The sequence below is a fragment of the Talpa occidentalis genome, unplaced genomic scaffold (genome assembly GCF_014898055.3).
Source record: "Talpa occidentalis isolate TD23 unplaced genomic scaffold, MPIMG_talOcc4v2.1 talOcc4.13, whole genome shotgun sequence".
NCBI classification, from domain to species: domain Eukaryota; kingdom Metazoa; phylum Chordata; class Mammalia; order Eulipotyphla; family Talpidae; genus Talpa; species Talpa occidentalis.
The window spans coordinates 74254554-74278468 of NW_023601322.1; the positions used below are offsets into that span (position 1 = coordinate 74254554).

A 23915-nucleotide genomic window follows, 5' to 3' on the forward strand; every position below is an offset into this window, starting at 1 on the left:
ATGTTAGTAAAGTATCAAAGTCCTTAGGTAGTTATAATTTGAGTAAGATCTGGCTAAAAAATTAAGGTCTTCTGACTTCTTCAGTCCCTCTTAGTAATGGAATTTATTTTTAATTGACTTTTTTCTTTCCAGATATGTACACGTCATCTGTTGTCTTATTTCTTACACTGATTTTTCTAGTGTCATGTTAATTGATATCCCTGGTTAAATTCCCAAGGTTTTGTATTAATACTTGTTTTTCTGTCATAAACATTGCCCCAAGAACCTTAATTTCTCTCTTTGGGCATTGGTTTTAACTATTTAATTGTGTATTTGTATCATAATATAAAACCAGGATAATCAGTATGTGGGAACCTTGTGCTGGAACTTATTAGTTCTCTTTCTTCCCTATGTTATATACTGTTCAATTTGTTTAAACTGTACCACTTTGGGCTCCTGAAATTAATAATAAGCTAATAAGTCTTTTCCCTACTGTAAATATCTGGACTTTTGAGTTATATGTAGGATAAGGTTGATAGTTTTAATATTTTTGTGTTTCAGATAGCCCATAGACATCTGTTGATACATTGATATATTTGGGGTAGTTGAACCTGGGGGAGGATGAATCAGTAGTATATTAAGAGTACAAATTCTTGCATTCTTTAGCATTTAGGTGCCACAGGTTGAAAACTTATATGCCAACAGAAGTCCATCCATGTAATACAGAATGAGTGAAATCAGTCCACAGAAACATTCCCTCTAGATCTTTTACCTTTTCACAGAGATACTTTCTCCTTAACTCTGCAGTTAGTAAGAAAAATAACAGTCTGAGTGTGATGATAAATGGTAAGACAGTTGGTCTCAGTATAGGACAGAAATAAGCAGTAGTGGAGGCTGAGGCACACTGAAGAGGGATCTGTCTAAAGCTAGTGACTGCTGCTCTGTTCCTAGTTAGATCTGGTAATAGAGAGCCCTTTGTTTGCTACATCTTGTTTCTAAGAAGCCAGAAATCTAGATCAGTACATGAGATCTGTCAGTTTTTATTTCCTTTATTTTTTAAGATATGTGTCCTAAAACAAAAATTGGATTTGGTAATTGGGTACAGTTTTCAGAATGCTCATTTTAAAATAATGTTCGTTTTTTGATTTAGCCAAAAAAGGGGAAAAAATATATATATATCAATATTAGATGAGCCAAATCCAGCATCTCTTTATATTAGAATTAGCCTGCTATATTATGAAAACCCTAAGTAAATGATAGTCTTAAGCATAAGTAAATATAAACAATAAATGGTTTATTGATACTATGTTATGTCATATGATAATGTTCAATGTGATAATTCCTCATTAAAAATGCGTAGCTTCATGTGCTAAGCAGAATTGCAATAAGCATTTTACATTGATTTAGCAGTTCCATTGGTCCTTACACATTCATCTATGATGTTTCCTCAGATGACTTGTGTGTGATTTTCACTGAGTAAACCTGTACCTTTAGCATGCCCCAGAAGAGATAATCACAGTGGTTCAGGTCTGGCAAGCATGCAGCTCACTTGGCCTGGCCATGGTACTTAATGTGGCTTTGGAAATTATCCTCTCAATCCCGCCCGCTCTGTGTGATATAGTAGAGGGCCTTGCTTTAGTAGTTCTTGCTCTAGGCAGCCTTTCCCTAGCCTGCAAAGGTGGGCTTTAATCTCTTATGTCACACCTGGGTCTGTTTCTGGTGTCTGTGGCCACTCTGTATTATCTGCTACATTAAGTGTTTGCATTTCAGTCTTTTAGGAAAAGCATTCATGTTTTCTTTTTCTCTTCTCTAAACAGAAAGCGTTCTGCAAAGCCTGAAACTGTAATTGATTCTTTACTTCAGTAATGTTAAAGACTTAAAATAAAAATTAGTGATATTCTCATGCTTGGACAAAATCTTTCATTAAATCACTGAAAACTTTTGTGTAATTCCAAATAATGGAAGCTGTAGATCAAGGAGTAAGACTGGAAAGAATAATTCACCTGATAACTTTTAGTATATATATGTTAATCTTAACATTAAAATTGTAAACCTGGTAATTGTTCAAATTGTGCTATTATTTCTCACTTTATACTGTGTAGAGAAGTTGGGGGAGCAGATAATACTATAGAAAGTTGCAACTTACATGTATACATAAATCTGTTAGTTTACTCAATTATTATATATTTAGATAACCAGAATTTCACAATAGAAAAAACAATGTATGTTCTGTGATGCACACAGAAACTAGCAGATGTAATTGTCCTTTGTTGTGACGTTATACATGAATGTTTGGGCTGCATATCTAAGAAAAGATTCAATGTTAACACCCACCTGGCTGTTTAAATATGCTCTAATTTTTATTCTAACGCTAATTGCATTTTAAGTATGAGATGACTGATCTTATTGGTTATCTGTAGAGAATTTCATGATTTCACAGTCTTTGGAAGTATTCATGCTTAAAAAAGAGAAGCTGAAAGTATGTTTCATTTGGATCTCTCTTGACCTTTTTTGCCACTTTAGTCAAAATACTTTTTTTGGTTATAGTTTCATGTTCTCTTGAAACATCAAATGTAAAGGAGTTACAGTTGTGGAAAATTAAGAAGCTAAGTACTTATCACTAATCTTTGCATCTCTATATATGATTTTTAAAATTCACTTTGAAGTGTCACTAAGGGATGCTTTCCTTGCGTCTGAGTTATAAAGTTTGATAGAAATTGCTCTTTGTTCAATTGGGAAGACTTTATTTTCCAGAAAATACAACCAATCAAATAAGCAAATATCTTTTAATTATTAGCCTTTAAAACACTTTGGTCTTTTATTACATTTTATGAAAAGGAAATACTCTTCCTTGAATTTCTTCTATTAACAAATTGTTCTTTTGTTGGCTGCTTACAAAATCATTTTTTTAAACTATGTTTCTCCTAAACCACTTAAGAGAGCTTTTGTGAGTTTTAAAATTATGTCCTGGAACACACTGGTTCCTAGTTTTGAGACTTCATAAGTTAATATTTATTAACATAATTTTACTAAGTTTGGTTATATACTGGTTTGTAATTATAAAGCTGTATATAAAGTGAGTGTGAAGGCAGTCTACTTGTGAACTGGTATTAAAAATGTATCCATAAATTTAAAGTACATTCCAAAGGTGGTGTAGTAAATGTCCTGTATGTGGTGAATATTTTCTAGGTAATAAGAATTGCCTTTAATTGGTGCATTTTCTTTGTAGTATATAAGAGTTAGAAGTTTATCACTTTTTTCTGTGGGGCATTGTCTAGGTACTGTGAAGACTTGAGGTGAATTTGTCTTGTAAAAGCTTTGTGTAAGCAGGATATCTTGGCAATTTGTAGACATACATTTAACTGTTGGTAAAATTGAGTTACCAATAGAAAAAAAGATGAATACTTCTTTTTGAAAGTTATGTTTCTGGCCTTTAACAACTCAGTTAATAGGAAAGGAATAATTTTTGCATTAAACTTTGGAAGTATGGATATTTTAAACCCGCATGTTACATTTTTGTTCTATTCCACTCTACTGTATAACAAAAAAGAAATCTATAATAAGTCAAAACATTGAGAATTAAAAAAACCAGACTGCTGCAATAGTTTTTAAAAAAGCATTTACATTAGAACCGAATATATCAGGTGAACATTAAATATTCTTATTAAATACCAAAATTATATATTTGAGCCAGGCCTGTATATCTATAAGAAAACATGGGACACTGACTTTAAAGATACTCATTTAGCTCCAATCATAGCAGCTCTGTGTTTTCCACTTTTACTGTCTTTGTCTACAAATGAACTATTTTGTAACTTCACTATTAATTTCATGAAAGGATCTAGATGGACAAACTTGCTCATTATTTGAAATAAGTAGATTTAGAATGAATGTCACCTATATATAAATAGGTAATTAAATGTTTTTTTTCCTTTAATTTAAAAAAGTAATATTTATTTTTTAAAAGGATCCTTGGTAGAATGTTGTTTGTAGTATGTTTTTTGATAAGCCCCATAATTACATATGTTAATAATTAGAATATTAAAATATAAAATAGTATTTCCCATTTTTATTTTAATTCTGGTAAAGTATAGGATTAATGGAGAGAGGTCTGTACCCATGTATTTACCCCTCAAGTAAATCCATTTGACAAGCTATGATACCAACTTTCTGGAAAAAGCAAAAAAAAAATTTTGCTTCAAGTTTAAAAAGTTACTTTGGGTGAAGGGGTGGTGCTACTTCATCTGTAATGTGTTATTGAAATTATGATTGACTTTTGGTGGCTTGTTTTGTTTCTTTTTAGTCTTTTAAAAACTTCTTTCCCCTTAAATCTTAAGGAAATCCCTCTCTTTTATAGGGCTGTGAATTAAGGAATGGGTAGAGTTTACATTTAAGCACGCCAGTATCTGCCCAATTTCTTAATGTGTACATCTGTTTAATTATCCTTTGTTCTTAAAATGCTAGAAGAAAACATAGATCTTCTTAGTGCCTTTGAACTTATACAGTAGTCTAATTTATATCATTAATAACTTCAGTAGCATTATTATAATACGGTATACTGACCAAAATTATGAGTTGTACAGTGCGTTTGTTGCATTAATTTCAAAAACCACACTTTCATTGTATTTTATGTATAAATTGTATTTGTTCAAGTTGTATATATTGATATTATATGTATACATGCAGCATGCTTTAAATAAGAAATAAAAATCTTTACTATTGCCTGTAGTAGTGGTCTTCTTTTTTTGAACTATTTTCATGTCTACATCCATCCTGATATTAATAGACAGGTTGTTTTTGACATTTCGATTTCATATGGTTAAGAGAAAAAAAGTCAATGTTGTGCATCTTTAACAGAAATTATTATGAGATAGAAACCTAGAAGAGATGTTTTTAAATGAGTTTCTTATCACGGATACAATTTACTTTCACCAAAAATACTTCCATTCAAATTTTGTTATCTTTTTCATTAGGTGTTTGAGAATAGAAACTACTTGAAGTGTATATGGAGAATGTGTCTCACTGAAAGGTAAAAGGAGATACTTCTGGGTGATAGCAATATCATGATCTCTTTGAAAAATTTTAATGAGCTTAAAATATCTCCAAAACAATTTCATTGCTGGAACTGTTAATCATGTGTTCTTCTGATAGACATTTATTGATGAGCAGGCACTATGCTAGGCAACCTTAAGAAAGTCAAGGGAATATTGAGAAGAAGTTTTGATTTATTGACAAGTTTCAAAGGACTTAAATGTGCTTTTTACATAGAAGAGTCTCCTCTGGTCATTTCAGGGCTTGCTGTCTTTACTTTCCCAACTGCTAGATTCTATAATACTCTGACATGTATGTAGAACAGAACATGAAAATAAAGTTAAAGACCTGTCATGGCATAAGCAAAATTGCTCACTTCGGCCACACATATACTAAGCAAAATAATAAATAGTGCTACCCTAACACCCTCTCCCCATGCCCTCCACTTGAGTTTGGAAGCCTTGGTTCTCACTTCCATCAAGTAATACCACTCAAGCAGACTTTGGAAACCTGTCACTGTCTATGTTGTCAGGGTGCTGCAGAGGATATCTTCCATTCCATCTTCTTTGAAGACCCTTGATAAATCTGTTCTAAAAACAAGTAATAACACACAACAAAGACTCCCAGGAATCTAAGGAACAGCCTGGGCCTATAAGCACAGAAATCTGAAGCCACAGCCTAAACATAAAGTGAGCTGGAGGAGACTTCTAAAAACATTTGTTACAACATTATCTGAATGTCTCATTCTTAAACTATTTCATTTGCAAAGCAAATAAGTATTCAGTCATCCTTCGGAAGTTGAACAAATGTGTGGGAAAATGATTATGAAGAGGCTACTTCAAAAAGAACCTGTTTCCTCTCAGCATTTATCTTAGGCTTCCTGTGACCCAATCTTGAAGTTACTTTTATCAACGTTATCAGAACATCGCATTGTTTTACCCAAACACGTTTATGACTAAAGAATATGATAGATCAGATATTCTTCCACACCTGCTCCCCTCCCCCACCTCTTTTGAGAGGGCTGGGGAAATTTCAGTTTTTAATCAAAGGCTTTATTCTCCAATTGTACAAAGGAATTTAACTGGGACTTTACAACTGAATAAAATACTTCTCAGAGTTGATACCAATCTTAGCAAGAGGATATTGCCTAACCTCACTTAAAACTATCAGAGTCATTACAGAAATATTTATGTTTGTCTTGATTTCTTCTCCAAGAGATAAGCCAGTTTGTCATCAGGTATCTGTTGAAATTGTATCTCCTCTGCAGTAGCTCCTTATGTTATACATGTATATGGCTTCTGTATTTACTGTGTACCTACACAGTGCTGAGTAGAAGGGCCTTGCAAAGTTCACAGCCTTCCTCAGGAGGGAGAGGCAGCCAGAGTGACAGCACAGCATGCTGGGGGCTGTTGTGAAGGAAGGGAGTGGTAAGCTGCCAGGCACAGATTTCTTCCCTAGCAGGGGAGACATTGCCTGGCACCTGTCTACCTGACCAAAAGATCAGAAATGGTGTCTTCTCAGGGGAAGTGCCGCTTGAGGTATGAGAGGTGTCCAAAAGACATCCCAGAAGAAGTCACACATCTGGATTCCACGTGTCTTGGTGATGTGTTTGAAGTAGGGCAAAAGGAGTACAGCGAGACGAGCCCAAAAACGGAAGAGATAGACCAGGATCCTGATGTGAAAGAGCGTTTTGTAAACATTGAGAAGCATGGAAATATTTTAAGTGGGTCATCACATTGTGTTTTAGAGAAACAACTGCTGTGGCAACCAAAGGATTAGATAGGTTGGTGGCAAGCAGGTGATGAGCTAGCTAGTCCCTTTCTCTCCTTGCTGGCTTTGACGTGATGACTGCTGCCTAGACAGGGAACAAGTGTGTCTTTATTCACGTTGCCTAGCAGGTTCACGGAAATGCAGCCAGCACATAAAACATCAGAACGTGCTTGTGTGTGATTTAACACTGGCTAACAGGAAACAAGAAAGGTTTAGACAGCTTGGAGACTAAAAGTTGAACTAGGAAGAGGTTGGCAGGAAGAATGGATTGAAATAGTAGCACTTGAGAGAGCTAAGGAGAGGATGTCCGGAAATGTGAGGCATGATGGCTTACTGGGAGATTTCCCTGGAACTCCGACTTGAGCTTGTAAAGGCAGAAATCAGCACAAGACTAGTGAAGGTGCCTGCCTTTTTCTCTGTGGAAGCTGATAGGGACTAAGAGATGAATCTTTGTGCTGACAGGCCAGATTGTTCCTTGCTCCATGAGAATGCTGTAAACTGCCCTGCACCGAGATTCTGCATTTTCAGATGATGTGGGCAACCTGAGGGCAGACCAAGATGACTTCTGGAGGAGGGTGAAAAAAATACAGGACAGGATCACTAGTATGGATACAGAAATAGCCACAAGAGAGATGCTTTTACCAGAGAACAGCATTTCTAATAAAGTATATTTCAATAAAAGACATTCAGCCAAATATTTGAGCAAAATGAAATGATTTGTCGTTCATTTGTTTATTCAATAAGAATAACTTAATGCTAACTAGAGAGAGGGTTTATTCATAGGTAAAAGGTGGAGGTAGCTGATGGCAAGGAGCCTTTGCTGTCAGTGATGCACGTTTCATACATAGACAAGTGTCAAGTTCCATGGAGCAGGCATGGACTGTGGCTCAGTGTCATGAAGGAAAGTGTGAGAAGATAAGCTTCTCCACATTGCTTCATCCTAACGTTTCATTACGGCTCTTTCTTGGTATCTTCCTCAGTCGATATTCTCTCACACGCTTGGTAGATTCTAAAGATTATTTTTGGGCATTTCCATCCAGTGCCTAGACTACCTGTCTGGAAATAAGTAGTCTTGTGAGTTGCATCTTAACCATAAAAACTTTTCTTATGACAGAGCACCTAGAGCTTGGGTATGTCCTTTCTGTGGCCCTTTCTAAATCTTTCTTCCTCATTGCCTTTCCTTTTACCGTCCTGGCCTCATATACCAGTTGTACCCACAACTCATATCCTGTGGCAGATTACAGCTCACATTAGCCATTAAATGCACATGAGTGTCAATCAAAGAAAAAAGGAAATTAAAGTTTTCAGTGTGGTCTTAGAAGGCTCCATGACTCTATACTTATTGCCCTTGGCATATTGGTATTTTATGTGGGCAGGGTGAAACTGGCTGTGGTCAGGGTGAGACTTTAAGCTTTTGATTTGTTCCCTTATTTTGAGAGGGTTAAAGAGATGATGCATGTTTTAGTATAATTTTAGTACTAGTATTAATTTTTGTCATGTGTAAGCGAGGATGAAAAGAATGCATATTCAGTGTTGCTAGATCCATATTCTTGCAGAGAACATATCTTCAAATAGTAAGTTTCAAAGTCTTTATGGTTGGTGAAGACTAACCATAATTTAATTTTTTGTAAATAACAACTTTATTGAGCTATTATCACTTTTATAAAACTCATCCTTTTAAGAGGTAAACATTGGTTTTAATATATTCACAGAGCTGTGCAACTATCACCACTAATATCAGAACATTTTCATCCCCATAAAAGAAACACTATGTCCATTAGTAGTAACTCCCTGTTTCTCCATCTACCTGGTACCTAGGAACCAGTATCCTACATTTTGCCCTATGGATTTGTGTATTCTGGACATTTCCTATAAGTGGAGTCATACCGTATGGGGCCTATTGTGTCTGGCTCCTTTCACTTAGCATAATGTTTCAAAGGTTCATTCATGTTGTATCTATCAGTACTCCATTTCATTGCCAAATAATACTTTGTCCTATGGATATACCACAGTTTATCCATTCATTAGTTGATTGACATTTAGGTTTCTGCTTTTTTGCAATTATGAGTAATATTCTGAGCATTTATGTAGAGGTTTTCTGTAGACACATTTTCAGTTCTCTTGACTAGATACCTAGGATTGGAATTGCTAGATCATTTAGTGACAGTGTTTAACTTTGAGGAACTGCCACACACTGTTTTCCAGAAGTGATTGCACCACTTTCCAAAAACAGCTAGGGTTCCAATTTTCCCACATCTTCAACATTTGTTATTATCAGTCTGTTTTTATTTTCTGTAATTTTTAAAAACTTTTTTTCATTTATGCACATGATCACATGTACATGCAGGCACGTATGTGTGTGCACACACACGCACACAGAGATTTAAAATGGAAAGCAGTTTATACTTCGACTGATCCTTATTCAAGTCCCATTCTCAACAAACCACCTTCCCTTTTTGTTTTTAGTTTTTCTGGTGGCTGTCATAATTCTTAGGATTTCCTGATTCACTTTTTTTTTTTTTTACTTATTATGAACATTTTCAAACATGTTTAAAAGCAGAGTAGTACAGTCAATCCCCATATATCCATATCGCCAACTACAACTTGTGATCACTTTTTAAAATTTTCTTGTTGAAAAGTGAGGGTGTAGCTCATTTACACTAACTTTTTAATAATAAATTAATTTTAGATCTATTACCTTTGAAACTTTGAATAAATACTTAAATCTATTGCTGATGGATCAACTAGATAATACTGTTTAGCCAACCCCTCGCTGAATTAGCTAGGGATGTTAGTGCCTCACCTTTTTCCTTTTGCTTTGACCTTTCAGTCATTTGAGCTGTACCTTTTTTATTGTCAGGTTGATAGCATTTACATTCTGTTTTGTAACCATAATTAAGTCTTCTGTGCTTTGTTGATTATCAACAAAGACTTGAGAATCAAGTGAATTTACCTTATCAGAACTTTATTGTTCACTGCAGAGCCACATAGTGTGCTAGAATTTTTTTCTCTTCTATAGACTCACTGTAACTACCCATGTGCCACTGAAAGAAGAATATTCTAAGCAGCCAGGTGACACTTTTTCAATTCAGAATTACTTCATAGTCTTGGGGACTCATGGAGCCACTCTGCAAGCTTGCTTATCATTTACATCTGCATGGCCTTGTACTATTTAATCATTTCATGTGTTATGTCCCCAACTAGAGATTGAACTCTTTGAGAGGAAAGCAGTCTTTCCTTTTTAACTCCCACACTGATTTTAGTCTCAGTAAATTAAATTGGTTTCCCCCAAAGTTGTAAACCACAACTTTCATTTGTCAAGTGAACATAGTCAGTACCACAAAAGAAATGTCATGTTGTCAGATTCTGCATGCACTTTATTTTACAATGTGTTATAAATATATAAATACTTTAAAAAAATAAAGGTAATAAGAAATCATAAATTAATTCAGCTTCAACTCTTTGAGTATTTCTCTTGCATGATCGTCTTTAGCCTTTCCAAGAAGTCTTTCAACGTATTCTTCTTGGCTTCATTCACAGGGCAGTAGGGCTACAAAAGAAACATTTCATTAGCTTTCATTGCTGCTAAATATTTGAGTCTTGCTGTCACTGCTGTCTACCTAACTGTACCCTTGAACTTGCCTCCTGAACAGTGATGAAATCAGGGCCTTCTGTGCAGTGTTACTGGGAATATCCCTTTGCCTCTAGGCCAGCAGGATTTGCCTGGTTTTGGTGCATACTATTTACATTCCTAGAAATGGTTACTCTACCACCATTAACTGTCTTCAGAGTGCTGCGTTCTGGAGAGATGTGTTACAGGTAGTGCTGCTCAGGGGGTGTGACATGAAGATGGGAGACTTAGACCTGCCCACTGACTACTGGGACTTTTGGGTGGCTGCCTGGACCACTGAGAGAGAGTTGTCCATTTGCTTTCTTGCCCACTGAAAAGCAACACCATTGCATGGTGGCACTTCAGGTGGGAAGGATTCCAGGTACCTATTACCAGACTACTGCTTCAGTTTGAATCTCAGCCCTCTTGATATATTAGTTGCGTACCTTAGGACAAACTACTTCATTTATGAAAGTTTCACTCTTCTCCTTTGTAAAGTAGGGTCCCAGTGTCTAATTCATAAGAGGATTAAAAGAATGAGCGCTGTGTCAGCTCCCTGTTCCAATAAATAAATAAGACAACAGGCTCAACTTGGCATTAGATAGCATTCACTCTTGGCTCTTCCTCTCTCCTGCACAATCCCTTCTTCTCTACTGCATCACTCCTGATGGCATACTATCATGCTGAATGTATACCACACCATAAAAAAAAAAAATCCTTCAAACGTTCCTTCAGCCTCTCCATTTCTCTGCAACATTATAATGAAACACTTCAAATGACTTTTCTGTATTCACTGCCCTTTTTCACTGCTTCCTGCTTCTCTGTTGAACCCTTCTAGTTAGGCTTTCATTCCTGTATTCTATCTATATAGCGTCACTGATAACCTTCCTCAAGCCAAATCTTGTGATAATCCTCAAACATGATCGAACTTGACCTCCAGTAGACTTATCATCCCCTCATAAGAGTTTTTTTTTTTTTTTTTTTTATATAGGGGCATGTTTTCTTTCTTTCTTTATTTGTTTTGTTTTTTTTTTTTTTGTTTATACATGCACTGGGTACAGTCAGAAGCGCGGGAGGGTGAGAGAATTCACCAGAGCCAGAGCGGAGAGCAGAGCAGGCAGAAGGACCGAAGTACACTGCTGAGGGGAGCAGCGGGCGGCAGGAGAGGTCTGCATGCCATGTGGGACCCTCCTCCGGTGGCCGGGGAGCAGCCGGGGATCGAACCGGCGCCGCAGAGGCCGCGGGCAGCTTCGCAACCCAGCGCTCAACCGCTGCGCCACCGGGGAGGCCCCCTCATAAGAGTTTCTTCTCTTGCCTTCTGGGAGCCACACACATTTCAGCTTTATCCTACTTCACTGGCTAATTCTCAGCCTCTCTCTTACAGGACCCTCCTCTTTCTGATTCTGTATGTTAGAGTGTGTCTGGACTCAGTCTTTGGATTTCTTTATGTCATTCAGGTCATCACATTAAATAACATCTTTCTGAGAATTCATAAGTCCTGACCTTTCCTCTACGTTTCAGACTTTTCCAATAATCTTCTTAACATCTTCATTTAGCTCTCCAATAGGTGCCTCAAATTTACCTTGGACAAACTAGAACTCTTAGTCTTCCACTTAACTTCCAGACCTGCTTTGCTCCTAGTCTTCCATATTTGTAAATAGCACCAACCAGCCTTAAAGGGTGCTCAGGTCAAAACAAGAGGTCATCTTTTGTTCTTGCCATCACCCCTCACAACTGATCTGTCAGTAAGTCCTTTTGGCTCTATTTTTAGTTATATCCTAAATCTGACAAACTCTAATCCTCCCACCCTGTTGAATCCACCATGATCTCAAAGCTAGATTACTGCAATAGACCCCTACCCCCCTCATCTAGCCATCTTGCTTCTGTGCTTACTCCTATTCAGTCTGGTTTCCACACAGTAGTCAGAGTGACCAAAGAACCTTAAGAGAGATTTGTCAAATGAATGAATAGGTTGAATAATCAAGAGTACTCTTAGGAAACATTTAGAAATGACACTGCTGGAATCAGGAACCAAGCTGGCAGCTTACCATGTTTGCCATGCTGCTGATGTTTCTGCTGAGTCCTTTCACAAGTTTGGGTAAGCACTTGTGGTGTCTGTAGAACTGCCGAAGCACAATTGTGGCCCTGCAGAAGATTTCCTTCTCAGTTGTGTTCTAGAAGAGAAATACCATGGGTAGCCATGTGCTAGGTCTGTTTTGAACAAGGGAGAGTTTTTCTAAGTTCTTCTTTCCAAGAAAACAAATAGAGAAATAGGCAAGTTGAGAAGGATATCAACTATAAATTAGGTTTTCAAGTTTTCCTGCCCTGTGAATGAATGAAGGCTTCTCATCACAGTCATAAACCACAAACAGCCTTCCCCAATTCTCTGCAAGTGTAGCAGCCTTCGCCTCAGAACCTCCCAGCTTCTCTTTCCTTATAGAGTTTTGCTGAAATGAAACCTGCCACTCAACTAAGTAAATGATAGAAGGTTTGAATGCTGACCTGTATCTACAGACTGTGCCTGTTTTTCTTTTCATCATACAAGCTATTCTTTCAGTAGAAGGTTCCTACATGAGCTCATAGTCAAATTCTCTCTCATTTCTGTGAGGTTTTAAAATTCAGGTTTCCCTGAAAGTCCTATGATTTTGTTGAATAAATGGATGCCCAACCTTTCTCTGGACAGTACTTTTTCTGTAGCACTCTCCATTTAAGCTTTGCTGTGAGAGGTAGAAGTGTGTGTCAGAGCTCAGGGTCCAGCTGGAAGTGAGTGCCTAGATCAAGGCTAGGTGCCCAGGAGGCTGGCCTGGGGAGACTAGGGGGGTGCTTATGAGAGGATGCCATTCAGTAACAGCTCTGTGAGGGGCTTTGGCCTCTGATGTGCGGTTCACAACTTCCTTGAAATGCTGACTGTTTGGGTGTAGGTCTGGCTGCTTGGCTCACTCTAGGGACAGCTGGGTCTTAGGAAAAGAAGTGTACAGGTGGGAAAGCAGCTCTTGTTGGGAACCTGGCAGGGGGATTGTGTCTCAGTCTGAATCAGGCCTGGTGTGTCCTTTTCACTTAGGACTGAGGAAAAGCGGCACAGAGCCTAGAAAGTGGTCTTAGCTTGAGCCTGATCCAGTGCAGATGGAAAAAGTTACCTAGCATCTGCCAGGATATGCTTAAGTCCCTTGCCGCTCAAACATGATCCATGGAGCAGCAGTGTGGGCATCACCTGGGAACCTGTTAGAAATACAGATTCTTAGGCCTCCCCACACCCACTGAATCCTCTGCGTATTAACAAGCTCTCCCAAGGACTTATATGAGAAGCACTGTCCAAGCAGCTTTTTAAGTTCCAACATACTAATTCATTATTCTTGCAGGTTTTTTGCTACTGCAAGTATGGTAGTGAGTTATCTATGTAAATCTGTGTTCATCTCATTTCTTTAGGTTAAGTTCTAGAAGAATAGTTCATACTTTAGGTTTTTCCAAGAAAATCCAGACCCAGGTGCAAGTGTCAGAATCCAGACTACAAAGGCTTCTCCTATGCCCTATGAGTTGTGATGGTACAAGGGCAGGACGTTTGGAAAAACATGTACTTAGTAAGCTGACCATGAGCCCACCTAAACCCCGATTCTAGTTGGAAATGTAATGGTCGCACCAGCATCTCTGGGCTCTAGGAGTTAAGAAACCTCCCATAAATCACCACAGCTTTCTGGTATTTGTGAATGAGTAGAGGTGGAACGACCAAGGCCAAGGCAAACCCTTGCTGTTGGGCAGTGTGCAGATGCCTGTAGTGTTGGAGAAAGAGCAGTGAGGTTCACGAAGGTCCAAAGGAGACAACCTAATGAGATTTTCTGAAACTTTGCCTTGGATCCTACAAATTAAATTGCCTTAGTTTTGAGTATGTGGCTATATAATACATGGGGGAAACACTGTATTACCTATATTTTTCAAAGGACTTTCTAAAGTGAATTAGGATAAAATAGGAATTGAAAAGTTTGAATCAAACAGAAAAACCTCAAAATGCTAATTCTAAAGGCAGTTTTAATGGAGGGCCTTAAAGTTTTAGTTCCAGCTGTGTTGCAGCAGTAGGATGACACTCCACACTGACTGCGCTCATCTGCTGTTTAGCATTCGCTGCCTGAAAGTGTCTGGTAGAGTTCAGAGGATGCACTTAGAAAGCACAGAGATCTTGAAGTTCAGAACTGCTCAGCAAGAGTCTAAAAGAGGGGTCTAACAGACCAATGGAATCGAATAGAAAATCCAGAAATAAATCCACAGATTTATGGTCAACTAATCTTTGACAAAGGAGCAAAGACTATGCATTGGAGCAAAGAAAGTTTGTTCAATAAATGGTGCTGGGAAAACTGGGTCGCTACATGCAAAAGAATGAAGCTTGACCACTACCTCACACCATACACAAAAATCAACTCAAAATGGATTAAAGAACTAGACATAAGACCTGAAACCATAAAATATATAGAAGGAAATATAGGCGAAACACTACGTGATCTGCACATCAAAGACATCTTTACAGACACATCACCCAAAGCAGTGATAGTGAAGGCAAAGATAAACAGCTGGGACTACATCAAATTAAAGAGCTTCTGCACAGCAAAAGAGACAATAACAAAAACAAAGAGAAACCCCACCAACTGGGAGAACATTTTTGCACCCAACACTAATGATAAAGGACTGATCACAAAAATCTGCAAAGAGCTGATGAGACTCAGCAACAACAAAGAAAATAATCCAGTCAAAAAATGGGCACAAGAGCGAAAAAGAAACTTCTCCAAAGAGGAAATGCAAATGGCCAACAGGCATATGAAAAAATGTTCAACATCACTTGCCATCAGGGAAATGCAAATCAAAACTACCATGAGATACCATCTTACACCAGTGAGAATGGCACATATTAAAAAAACTAGCAACAACAAATGCTGGCGAGGGTGTGGAGAAAAAGGAACTCTTCTGCACTGTTGGTGGGAGTGCAAACTGGTCCAACCACTGTGGAGAGCTGTGTGGAGATTTCTGGACCTACTAAACATAGAGCTTCCATATGATCCAGCAATTCCACTCCTAGGTATTTACCCAAAGGACACAGAAACATCAATTCCAAAGAACACCTGCACCCCTATGTTTATAGCAGCACTGTTTACAATAGCTAAGCTTTGGAAACAACCCAAATGCCCAAAAATAGATGACTGGATCAAGAAGATGTGGTACATATATACCATGGAATATTACTCAGCATTCAAAAAAGATAAACACATGCAATTTGCAGCAACATGGATGGCGCTGGAAGGGATCATGCTCAGCGAAATAAGCCAAAAAGAAAAAGAAAAATACCGGATGGTCTCACTCATAGCAGGAATCTAGAAAACTTAAATAAGGGACCAGGAAAATGAATAACTATAAGAAAGTGAAAATCAAAATCAACAAAAAACTATGAACCAGAGACAATTTTAGGGGGGCGGGGGCGGGAGGGGAGGGATTGGGGTCAGAATGGGGGGGCTGCAATTGTATGGGGAATATAACAATAAAATTTATTAAAAAAAAAACAAAAAAACAAACAAACAAAAAAAAACAAATTTCACATTGAAAAAAAAAAAAATAAAATAAAAGAGGGGTCTAGGCCCTTGCCAAAAGGAGCCCTTCCCTGTTGGCGATATCAGCAAACTGTGGAATGCCATTTGGGAGATTTCATGTGTGGCAGTGACTACTAGGTTTTGGTCTGGTTTTTGACTAGCTTTATTTAAGGCCATAAAAATCCAGTCTTGTTTGTGTTGTATTCATTTAGTCAGCCATTGCTGTATGTGAGAAAATCCTTAATTTTCACTTAAGAAAATTTGAGGGTCGATCTAGAACTCTTAAAAAAAGATGTGCTTTACCTCTCCATAACTGGTGTTATGGAGAAACGCTCCCATTATAGAGAAATGCTTCATAGACCGGCCAGCTTGCTTGCTTTCTATTTTGCTCTTCCTAAGACTACCTTGATTTCACAGAAACCTGCGTGTGCATTGCCTGTGAAAGTCTGGGTTTTTAGAGTAGCACATTCTTTTGAGAAACTGCCAAATAAGGATGCTACCCAACTTGTAGGTACTAGAACGGTTGATTCCCAAAAGAAATAAAATCAATATTCTAGATTTTGGAAAGATGATGTTCTTTGGGAATACAAAGAAGTTACTTTTCCTCTCACACCATGCTTGTGGGTTTTGAAAATAGCAACCTCTCCTTATTCTGAAGTGTTTCAGTACATAAGTAAGCAGTGTTGAGTCTTTGAGGAAGAAAAAGAATGGAAAAATTACTTTGTTAATCTAGGGAGAAGAGAAGCAGTTTGAGGAAATGCATACCAGATTATGAAGAGTGAGGGAAAGCAGTGGGAACTTAGAAGACAATTACCTTTGTGGTGAGGGAGGTGTTTGAGAATTGAGTGAAGAGGAAATGGGAGGAAAGCAGTCTGGCTTGACATGCTCCTCAGTCCCGGGTAAGGGGTGAGTGGGTTTTCTAGAGTGGGGTTACCCCTGAACTTGGAGTCATGGAAGGTTTGATCATTTCCAATCACTGTTCCCTCTTTCTTAGAATTATTCTGCAACCAGGTTTTTACTATGATCAGGTTATATCATCTTATAATAACACTTTCCATTAACTCAAGAGTTGGATTCCAACCAACTTTCAAAATCACTTTTGTATCTTCAGATGTAGAAACTGAGGCACAAAGAGATATGGAGGCCAAAGGTCACACAGCTAGTTAATGGCAGAACTGGGGCAAAAAGCACAGGCTCTCTCACTTCTAGACCCTCGGAATTTCCTCCTGGATCCTACCTTTGGTTTTGGGAGAACCCAGAGCACAACCCAATGGATTCTTGGATATTTTATGTACATAAATTTTATATACATGAAAACATATTCATATATAAGTTATTTATATGCATACACACACATGAAATCTTCCAACCTATTGATGGATAGTCTGATATGAAATGAGATTTTAAAGGACAAAATTATATATTATATAATACATATTATACATTTATAGTATTTTATATTTAATTATATTGCAATATTATATTTCACTGTGTGTCAGACTCTTGGAATAATCTAATGAAATAAAGTAGACCCAGTAAAAGCTTGAAGAAGAGTTTTCCTCAGGAAGTAGGACAGGCCTGTTCTATAGCCTAGGTGCTGGTATGGCCCTGCCCAACCCACAGAGCTTTATCCTGGCCAGGTTACTCCTCTGGTACACATGGAAAGCAGGTGGTTAGGAGACCACTGGTAAGTTGAAGCTTTGGGTTTTTCATTCTCAGTTATGTGTTTCCATGAAAACAGGAACTGATGTGCACAAAGCTATTGATATGGCTATAGTCATGTGTTTGTCAGAGAAAATGCACTATCAGCTGTCAAATCTATCTCCTCCCACTACAATGATGTGGGGAGGGTGGGGGGGGCAGAGTGAGACAGCACAGGAGGCAGAAAGGCAAGATGCCCTAGTAGCCAGAGGCAGGGATATGTTGGACCCCACCTGGCTGGAGAGCTCCAGGCCAGACTGGAGGGTAGTTGGCAGGACAGAGCAAGCTAAGGGTCTCTGGACAGCTGTCCCAGAGCCAGTGGGCTGTTAGGTGACCAGGCTGTGGAAGAGGAGGGGCTCTGGTGATACCTTGTCTGTTGCCATAGGAAGTCTCTTAGACAAAATGAAAGCTCCCTTAACCTGTAATCTTAATATCTGTTTTTTTAAGAGTATTTGGTTTTTCAGAAATGTATGGGCCAGAAAAAGTCTCTCCTTTAATAGGTACTTATTAAGTACCTACTATATTCAGGTACTAGGCAACGGTGTGTGAAATCCTACAGAGTTTTTCTGGACCAGGATCTGAATTATGATTACAAAATCCTAGCTTTCTGTCATGCTTCTTATAAAGCAAGTGAAATCAGAAACCTCAAAACATGTTTGAGAGACTATAATCCAGAGACCAAAACATGTTTGAGAGACCAGAATCCTTATTTTTTGAAATCATTGAACAACTTAATTTGTTTTAATTAAAAAATTTTAAAGTTTTTTGTTCAAACAGTTGTGGATGGCTCTCTTCTCCCAATTTACCCATCTGCCAAAGTAGAGCTAGGGCAGTTCTTACCTTTGAGGTGGCAAAGACATCTGCTACGGTGAGCTCCATGCATGCATCCTTGGCCCAGACAGGAACAAGAAAGCAAAGACAGAGTTACCTCCACGGTACGGAGTAATCCTTTCTGAGCTGCTCTCTCAACCTCAAATTAAGAAAACTTCCTGGGCCCCCCTGGTCACGCAAGAGGTTAAGACACAACCTATGAAGCTGGCCGCAGCCACTGCAGCATTCTCGAGTTCGAGCCCTGGCCGGCCAGGGAGCTGCCCACATGGCGCAGCAGACCTCTCCTGCCTCGCCTGCTGCTCCCATCAGCAGTGTACTTTTGTCAGTCTGCCTGTTTTGTTCCCCTAGCTGTCTCTGGTGAATCCTCTCACCCCCCACACCTCTGGCCTATACCCCAGCTCTTATATGCATAAATCAGTAAATCTTAGGGAAAAAAGATAACTTCCTATAATCCCTCAGAAGACAAAAAGTGCCAAGGGGAATGACTTCGCTCTGCTCCACCTCCTATCAGCCAGTCACCAGCTACCAGTTCTAGAAGCTGTTAGGTTCTTCTCATAATCTAAAACATACCTCCGGCGTCATCATCTGGAGATAGTGCCAGATAGCGTACTCACCTTTCTCTCTGTGAGGATGTTCAGCGCTTTGATGATCTCTTTTAGGGTAAGATCAAATTTGTGTCCGAGGACGAAATTGCTGGTACATACTAATAAACAGATCAGAGTTGGAATCAGTTGGGCAGTGAGACCCATTAATAGATCTCTGATCGCAGTGACAATGTGAGACAATTAGTTTACCAAGAGGAGCCAACAATGCAATTCTGACAAAGATATCTCTATATATAGATTTAAAATTGCTGAATAGGAGGAAAATAAGTTTACATTGGAAATTTTCGATGAAGTTTGCCCGTCTTTATAGGAGAAAAAAAAAATGCTGCAAAGAAACAGGTATAATGTTCTTGTGAAGTGAGACCAAGAGGAAAATGAAACCTTTTTTTAAAATTAAGAACAAAGTATCAGCATAGGAAATTGTACCATAATTTGCTCTTTAGATTAATCTTATCAGTTTGGGGTTACTGCTGGCTTTTTGCTTTGCATAGAAGAGGCCACAGGTGTCCGAATTTGTTTTAGTGCAATCCTCCTGGGGAAAGATAGAGTAATATCAAGAAAGTTTGACTTGAGTGGTGTTTCAACCTGGCTTCTTCCAGGTACAGGTGGCACCTTGGAAACTCTCCTTTTGTGGAAAAGCTGATCTGGGATTCTTTCTCTAGGTAGAAGGAAAGTAATAGGCATGGACTCTCTTGTTCTAACACTCAGGCATGCCATTCTTTCAATTTTAGGACTTTCAGCACTTTGGCAAAGTATCAGGTTTAACACCAGCTGAAATTTAGTTTGGATCCCAGCAGGTCTGTAAGGAAGCCCTAGACAGTCCCCTCAGCAGAAGGATACCAACCAGGTAGACCCAGCCAAAGAAGAGACATGACAGGTAAGGCCAAGGAGCATCCCAAATATGAAACTTCTGCTGCCTTCTTGTAGAGTCACCTCCCGGCACCTGATGTATGACAACGCACGAGTCTGGTCAACCACGGCAGCTCACCTGTACTTCAGTGTCTAGTTTTACTGGCGTGTCATTCCCTAGGCATGGCTAATTGAATCATTCGCCATTCTTATCTCATTCACCATTATTATCTCATTCACCATTGAATCATTCACCGAACTCATCCAGCTCTCTCCCTGGAGTTTGGGACGATATCACACTTGTTTAATGTTGTGGCCAACCCCCCTTCCCATCACCTCATTAGCATAAACTATCTGGCCCACCATTGATAGCAATTACTTGGGAATAATTCCCAAGGAGTTAGGGGCTACCTCCCCAGAATAGGTGATAAAGAGCAGCCAGTTCTTTATTTCAGGGATTTAGAGGTTCACTCTTAAGCAGAGGCCAAGAACAGGAGCAGCAAACCCGCTTCTTGCATAAGTTCCCTCTTTTTTAAAAAATGTTTCTCATTTTTAATCCTAGTTTTGGGATATAACTGATGTATAGTATGTCTGTATTTAAGGTGTACAGCATCATGATTTAACTTGCATGTGTTGTGAAATGTTAACCACAGTAAGTTTAATTAATAGCTACTCTCTCATATAGGTACAACAAAAATGAAAAGAAAAAATGTCTTTTTTTCATTGTGATCAGAACTTTTAGGATTTACTTTCTTAACATGTTTCAGATATCATACAACAGTGTTAACTACAGTCGTGTTGTACCTTACATCCCTAGTACTTAGAAGTTTATACTTTTTGACCACCTTTAACCAGTTCCCCCTACTCTTAGCCCCTGCCTCTGGTAACCACAATTCTGATTTATTTTTCTATGAGTTTGTTGTGTTTTGTGTTATTTTATTCTACTTATAGCGAGACCATACCATGTATTTGTCTTTCTCTGACTTATTTCATTCAATGTAATGCCTCCAAAGACAGACTGTGTTATTGCAAATGGCAGGATTTCCTAATTTTTTATAGCTGAGTAATATCCCTTTGTAAATATATATTACTCTTTTCTATTCATTTGTTGATAGACACTTGGGTTATTTCCATATTTAGCTATTGTAAATAAAGCTGCTGTGAACATAGGGTACAGATATATACTGACATACTGTTTTCATTTTCTTTGAATAAACACCAGGAGGGAATTGCTATCTACAATAGTTCTTTTTAAAAACTTTCCCACAGTGGCTGTACCAATTCACAAACCCACCAATAGTGTAGAAGGCTTCCCTTTTCTTTAAATCCTTACTACCACTTTGTTATCTCTTTTTTGATGCAAGCCATTCTGATAGGTGCTATCTCATTGTGGTTTGGTTTGCATTTCCCTAATCATTAGGGATGTTGAGCATCTTATATATCTGTTGGCTGTTCATATCTTCTTTGGGAAATTCTTCAAGGCTTTTACCCATTTTTTGAAAATTAGCTTTCCTAGTTTTTTGTTTTGTTTGTTTTTTTTTGGTTATGGGAAATTTTAATTCTTCATTACACAAATGGGAGGGCTCAGGCAGTTCCTTCTGGGATATGTGGACACTTCACATCCAGATTAACTATTATGTAGAGTAAAATGGTACATATTCATTTCTTGAGAGAAGTTCCTATTAATATAGGAATGAGCTTGAGAATACAGACACTGGAGGAAAGTCTGGGGCACAGAGCACACTTCTCAGAGCCTTGGGGTTTGAGGGAGAACTAGAGTGGAGGGGAAGTCCACAGGATCCTGGAACATGTGAGAGACAATAGAAGTCACCCGCCTTTCAGTACTTGTTTTGTTAAGGGCCAGACCCTGTGCTGGGGGATCTGGGAGCAAAGGTAAGAGTCAGAAAAGGAATATAATATAGGAACCCATATCTCAGAAGCAGAACACATTATTTTGTCTCAGTGGTTGCATGATACCAGGGATAAAAAGGTTCAATGTCGGGGCTTCCCCTATGGCGCAGTAGGTTGAGCGCCACACTGTGAAGCTGTCCACAGCCTCTGCAGCACGGGTTCGATTCCCAGCTGGCCAGGGAGATTCCCACATGGTGCAGCAGACCTCTCCTGTCTTGCCCGCTGCTCCCCTCAGCAGTGTATATCGTCAGTTTGCCTGTTCTGCTCCCCACTCTGGTGAATTCTCTCACCCCCCTCCGCACCTCTGACTGTACCCCAGTTCTCTTTAAAAAAAAAAAAAAAGGGTCAATCTCCCAGAACATCAGGGAGTGACCAGAAGCCTCCTTCAAAGCGTAGAAGGAGAAAATGGTCATCCTTCCTGTGGTGTGGCATCGTGGCAGGTGTCATGTGGCAAACCTGACCAAGGCCAGGAAGGTGGGGGCCTGTACCTTCAGAGACTCACCACCACCACCAAGAAGGAGCTTCTCCCAGGCGGTAGGAGTGATTGTATGAGGCAGATGGGGTAGGCATGCAGCTGGGTTCTGACTGCATCAGTCATAGACCCATTTGCCCTTGACCCTGTGGAAGAGCTGACAGTTAGCATTGGCCCCTGCTTTTCTTTCTGACCCCCGAGTAAAGCTATCATGTGTTCTGGGTTTTGGAGTCTAGCAAACTAGGCCCTTGTCCACTGTGTGACCATGAGATTCCCATGAGGCACGAGTGAGAGATTCCATGGAGAGTGCTTGGCACACAACCCTCCATGGCATGTGGCTGTTACTCGAGGCTGCTGTCAACCAAGGTGGCCCCAGCAGTCTGCTGGTTCTGGCTGCTCCAGTTTCTCAGTGTGTGACTTGGGGCATGTCATTCAGCCTCTCCCATAAAATGGGGGTGATAGTTGTACCTGCCTTTTGAGGTGCTTCTAGGAGTAATAAGTTAATGTGTTGAAAGTATCAGAATAGTGCCTGGCACACAGTGAGTGCAGGGAGTGCTGTTGTTGTTTGTTAATCATCTTTGCTTGGTCAAAAGGCTTTGTTACTTAATTTATTAGGCCTACCTGAGTCTGAACATGGCCAGAGGTTTTGCCAGTGGACAATTCCCATACATGTCCCTGCTGTTTGTGTCTTCCGTTTTGTTTTTAAGTCTCTATCCTTGAGTATGTGGAGTCATTTTTAATTGCTACACTGCAGCCCTCGTATTTATGTATCTGGATTCACAGCAGGAAACATACTGCTGTGGGCACCTTATACAGAAGAACATTTAATGCAGGGAAGTAGGTGCTTATAGAAATGTTGGGAGGGTGGAGGAGCAAGCCCAGGCTAGACCCAGAACTCTAAAGAAATGACCCACAGGGAGGACCACTACTCTTGGGCTGCACGGCAGGGCTGAAGTTCAAGAGCACACATCTCTGGGGTGCAATCCAGGGATCCCAGAGATACTGCCTTAACTTCTTCCCTACATTACAGGAGGAAAACCTCATTTCCATCTCCCTTCCGCCCCACCAAGGATAGAGGAAGATGGTGGAGGCCTTCTCAGTTTTCTAGCAGACAAGAAATCACATCTAGACTCCAACCTCAGGGGGGTCTAAGAACTTGAGTTCTGAGCACTCAAAGGGAAAAGTCTGAGAAGTTTCCTGAAGCCCCTAGTTGATGGCAGTCCTGCCCCAGCCCAAACCCTGCGAATCTCCTTTCCCACATTATTCTTGAAAAGAAAACTTGTGGGGAGTAATGTTTAAACAGAGATTGGAATAAGTAGCACTTAGTCAGGAGCAGGGGGCTGGGAGGGTCAAAATGTATAAAACAGGCACTCTGTGGAGCCCTGGAGAAGCGCTAGAACCCTGCCATTGCCATGACAGGGAGAAGCCTGCGTGGGTAGGACAGGACAGTGGAGGGAGAACTGTGGGCCCGAGTCACTCAGCAGCAGCCAGGTGGAAATGTAGGGCATGTGTCCTGCAGCCAATAGGACCTGGCCAGCTCTGCTGCCTCCTCTCTGGAAAAGGCACCCTGTCCAGGCTTGTTTGTCAAA

General features: G+C 39.4%; 2 protein-coding genes across 7 annotated transcripts in view; one reads left to right on the forward strand and one right to left on the reverse strand.

Moving 5' to 3' along the window:
* KIF3A (kinesin family member 3A) overlaps positions 1-23915 on the forward strand; it is a 196958-nt gene that overhangs the window by 46441 nt on the left and 126602 nt on the right. For 2 of the 6 annotated variants that reach the window (XM_054694411.1, XM_037509357.2), the window contains one exon: positions 1797-4934. The exons of 1 other annotated variant lie outside the window; for it this stretch is intronic. In XM_054694411.1, the coding sequence (XP_054550386.1) occupies positions 1797-1845 (49 nt within the window). In that variant the 3' untranslated portion in view covers positions 1846-4934. 3 more of the 6 variants (XM_037509355.2, XM_054694410.1, XM_054694409.1) reach the window with 3 other exon arrangements.
* On the reverse strand, positions 10235-19238 carry IL4 (interleukin 4). Its single transcript, XM_037509660.1, has 4 exons — positions 19104-19238; positions 18499-18546; positions 12439-12564; positions 10235-10330 (listed from the first exon to the last, which is right to left on the reverse strand). Exons 1-4 carry the CDS (start codon positions 19236-19238, stop codon positions 10235-10237), a joined length of 405 nt encoding a protein of 134 aa, XP_037365557.1.